The sequence below is a fragment of the Bos indicus x Bos taurus genome, unplaced genomic scaffold (genome assembly GCF_003369695.1).
Source record: "Bos indicus x Bos taurus breed Angus x Brahman F1 hybrid unplaced genomic scaffold, Bos_hybrid_MaternalHap_v2.0 tig00003534_arrow_arrow_obj, whole genome shotgun sequence".
In the NCBI taxonomy this organism is placed as follows: domain Eukaryota; kingdom Metazoa; phylum Chordata; class Mammalia; order Artiodactyla; family Bovidae; genus Bos; species Bos indicus x Bos taurus.
Genome location: NW_020867698.1, coordinates 9,260 through 13,751, shown reverse-complemented (window position 1 = coordinate 13,751; position 4,492 = coordinate 9,260). Strand labels below are relative to the sequence as shown.

At 36.9% G+C, this 4,492-nt stretch overlaps 1 protein-coding gene across 1 annotated transcript; it reads right to left on the bottom strand.

The window, feature by feature from the left end:
• Positions 1 to 755: 755 nt before the first annotated feature.
• LOC113889128 (alpha-(1,3)-fucosyltransferase 9-like) lies at positions 756 to 2,494 on the bottom strand. Its single transcript, XM_027535955.1, is given in 3 exon segments — positions 756 to 1,592; positions 1,595 to 1,684; positions 1,687 to 2,494. Coding segments are annotated over 3 exon segments (1,335 nt in total). The 3' UTR covers positions 756 to 1,155.
• Between the last annotated feature and the right edge of the window lie 1,998 nt (positions 2,495 to 4,492).

Below are 4,492 nucleotides of genomic sequence, written 5' to 3'. Positions count from 1 at the left end.
TGGACTATACAGTCCATGGAATTCTCTAGGCCAGAATACTGGAGTGGGTAGCCTTTCCATTCTCCAGGAGATCTTCCCAACCCAGGGATCAAACCCAGGTCTCCCACATTGCAGGCAGATTCTTTACCATCTGAGCCACCAGGGAAGCCCTAATTTTATTTAGGCTCTTTTAAATAATAGGACAAACATCTCAAATATTCAATTTAGATGTCCATAGGTATGGGAAAATGTTTTAGACATTGGGCCTTTAGAAAAAAATATTTTAAATTGATATGTTAGAAACTGTACATAAATGTACCATTTATAAACATGACTTGTATCTACACTTACCCTTTTCCCTTGTCATTTGATGAGGTTATTTGTTTTATTATAATAATGAGTGTTAAGATCAGGAAGAAAACTATCTTAGCTTTTCTTAAGTGTTACTAGGATTATTTCCCAGGCACCAAAAATTGCCCCAAATTGGATATTTAAAACTACTTAAGTAATTTAGCTTAATATCATGAGAACAAGTGACTGCATTTGCAAGTCAACTTAATGAAAATAAACGAGAAGCCTAATAGCTTCCTGAATAGAACAGTTCTGCTCCACTATCTGGCTTATTCACTACATGAATAATTCTGCATTCACAAACGTATCAAACAGGTGAAAAACAGATCAAATAGAGAGTTATACATTGTTCAACTTCAAAGTCAAAGAGGTTAGAATTCAATTACAAATTGATTTTCCTTTGCTTCATTATGCCAACTGGGAACTAGAGATGATAATGTTTAATGAAAATATTTCATACTTGAAGATATGTGTCTTCATTTACCAAGTGGATGAAACAACTGATCAGTTTAGGAACAACAATCAAATCACAGTTACATTAGAGATAACAACAAAAATATGAAAAAAAAAGAGGTTTACAAATGATAGAGAATAATAAATTATTTTTCAGGTCACATAATTAGGTATATATAAGATAATTTAAAACCAAGTGGAGTGATTGCTGATGCTGCACTCTTAAAAATCTCCATCAAAATATACATGTCACCCGAGAGAGTGATACAAATAAATTATGACACAAAAGCAGAATAATGTCTCTTCTCATCCTTAAAACCTGGATAATATCTCATCAAAATGATTTGTCAAATGTGTATATGATGGAAAACTTTAATTCCAAAACCATTTCTCTAAATTACCAACGGATTTATACTCTTGATGCCTTTTCACATGGTCACAAGCCAAGCATGCATGTGATTCCCAAAATCGAGGAAGATTTACTGTGAAATCTTTCCTCCAGTTAAAGTAACTAAGGTATAATTTATTGTTTTTGTCTACTTCCTTCAGATACTTAGCTAGCTCACTGGGAGAGTTATAATCTTCCACATGAATGAATGAATCTGCTGGAATATAATTCTCATAGTTTTCCCTAGATGGCCCCAAAACAACAGGCACAGAGCCAGCCAGAAAAGCATTGTAGAGCTTTTCTGTGATGTAATCTTTGTGGATTGAGTTTTCAAAGGAAAGATAAAATTTGCAAGTAGATATGGTAGGAATCAAATTTTTATCAGTCACGTATTCTCCAAATGCTTGCCCATAGGTATGGATTCAATGCTTTTGCTTAGCTCATTGTAATACTTGACCCTGGCATGCTCAGGGTTCCAGTTACTTACAACCCAGCACACTAACTTCTCTTGTTTGGCACTTCAAACACGAAGGGGTTTGTGCTTACGGTCAAGAAACCATAAGGCACTTGGATATCTGAGTCACGGCGATAAGTCAGAGTCAGGTTGAACAGGTGCTCAATGCCACTCTTCTGTGGTGTGTGAGTCGGTGATTCCAAATTCATCCAAATCCATTTCTGGAAGGGTGGCCTCGCCTGCTGAGGTAAATTGGTCAGATCCCAACTGATGTCTCGGTGGTGGATCAGAACTGCGTGAGACTTGTTGTACAGAGAACGGTCTGTCGTGAGATGGCATCCTTGGATGTTGAACATTGCTTGGCAAGATGTAAGGTCAAAGGTCTGCCCAAATGGCCACACCCAAATCAGAATAGTAGTTTCATTAAAATCACCAGTTTTGGTGGAGAAGAAATTTTTCATTTTCAGCACTGAGCTGGCTGACTCCATCGGGCTGAAGATCCAGCTGTTGGTGGGCTTGATGTAAATGAACAGACACACCATGAAGCAGGCCAGGATAATGCAGACAATTAAAAATGGGCGGAGAATTCCTTGGATGCTGAGGTCATAATTTTTTCTGTGAAACAGAAAGGGAAAGAAAGATAGAGGAGTAGGTAGAGGTAGGGATGAAGAGTTAATCACAAATACATTTTGAGACAAATAGCTGGTACATCCTAAAATACACTTAATCACAAAATCAACTGCATTTTCTTTTCCAGTGTCACCAAAAACTAAACATAGTGTCTGCTCAATAAAATCAAGTTGCAAACAGTACCTGTTTCCTAAACACTCACTCTCAACTAGGCTTGGTGCCAAGCACTTTGAACACATTACCCCTATCAATGAGGTCTTTTATCCCCTCTTCTCTGCAGAATGAGGAAATTGAGGGCCCAAAATAGGTAGCTTACCCACTGAATTATGCTGTTTCTTGCCTTCTAAATCCTCTTTGAACAAGTAATACAAGCATCAGTAATCCATTGAGGTGCATTGCACATCAAGTTTACTGTCTTGATTTCTCTAATCTCTGCCCTTTATATAAGTGAGGGCTTCCCTGGTGGCTCAGTGGTAAAGAATCTGCCCGCCAATGCAGGAGACGTGGGTTCAATCCCTGGGTCAGGAAGATGCCTTGGAGAAGGAAATGGCAACCAACTCTAGTATTCTTGTCTGGGAAATCCCATGGACAGAGGAGCCTTGTGGGCTACCATTCATGGGGCTGCAAAGAGTTGGACACTATTTAGTGACTAACACTACCACCATTACCCATGAGTCAAATTTTGATCAGTTTCCCTTAATAAGAACAATACCTGACAGTTATCTGGTGCTCCTTAGTGCCATGCATTAATATGAGGACTTACATTAACAACATATGTATTAATTTATATATTTACATGTCTGTGTATCTCTGTGTAAGTATATGTACTAACTCATTATATTTTCATCTCATTCATGAAGAAATTGAGGTCCAAATGGTTAAGAAACTCCAAAGTCATGCATAGTCAGTGGCAGAGCATTCTTTTAAACACAGGCTCTGGGTCCAGAATCTAGGCACTTGATGACTCCATTTTTATAATCATTGATTTTCTAGGCTGCAGCCAGAGAATACAGTCATCTTGATGATACCAGAACGTAAGCTTCATGAGAAGCTTTGTTTCTCATGGCTATATCCTCATCACCAGGTTACAGTAGGTGCTTAATAGATGCTTAGTAGATGCTATATATACTGCATAAATGAATGGGTGGATTGCTGTGTACCTCAGGTGGATTCTCAAGGTATAAGCATTGGTAACTAGATAAATAAAAATAAACAAAGTATGAATGAATGAAATTATACTTAGTTGCTTTATTGGTATATTTAACACATATCACTCTATAGAATGAAATGACTACAGGTATTCTTACCAGTAGTTGAGCAAATTTCCCAGTTTTGACTCTCTTTGCTGCATCTCAAAGTTGGCATATAGTACATTTTAGTCCCACAACACTTTATTTGGCCAAATGGGAAAAACTGGTTGCTAGGCAGACACAATATTCCTTCCATTATGTGCCTCTAAATTTTCCTGATTCCTGGACATTTTGAGTTTCTTGAGGTTCTTCTTGTTAACTCTCTGCATATCATCTATGCTCTCAACTTTCCACTGGTATTGGGGTCAATTACTAAACAACAGAGCTGTTACTCAGTAACACCTGCTTTTTACAGAAGCTGTCAGAAAACTTTGCCCCTTGGAGCCAAATTGACTTCCCTTTGACAAGAACTTTTTCACCTATTCCTCATTACTAAAATTCAGTTGGACACCTAACATGTCTTGAATTTCTCATATAATCTATATTTTAAGGACTTGCAGTTTGTTACGATAGGTCTCACCAGAGACAGCAATACACATAAACATAAAGTTAATTTTAACAATAAAGAGTATAATTAAAGTCTTTAAATCATTTTAATACTTTAAAGTAATATGAAGAAATATAGTTTAAAGACTACAGCATTAAAAATAACAGAAACTTCAGTAAAAGTACTACTTGTAAGAATTGGCATATGTATAATTGCATTCTCCATAAAGAGACCTTTGGTCATACTTTAAGAATGATCTACTGAGCATTAAAGGATAGAAGAACTTGGAAAAGAAAAGGTTCAGGTTGTGATTTTCAAACCATAAATATACTTCAAGGTATTAGGGACAGAAACGTGACACTAAGAATAGGAGACTTCTTCAAGGTGTGGTAATTCCACTTAGGCATGTGTGTGTTTTGAACCTTAACTTTAAATGGAAACAAACAGGAATATGCCTGGAAAAGATCTAATCTGAAAAGATACATGGGCCCCAGTATTCT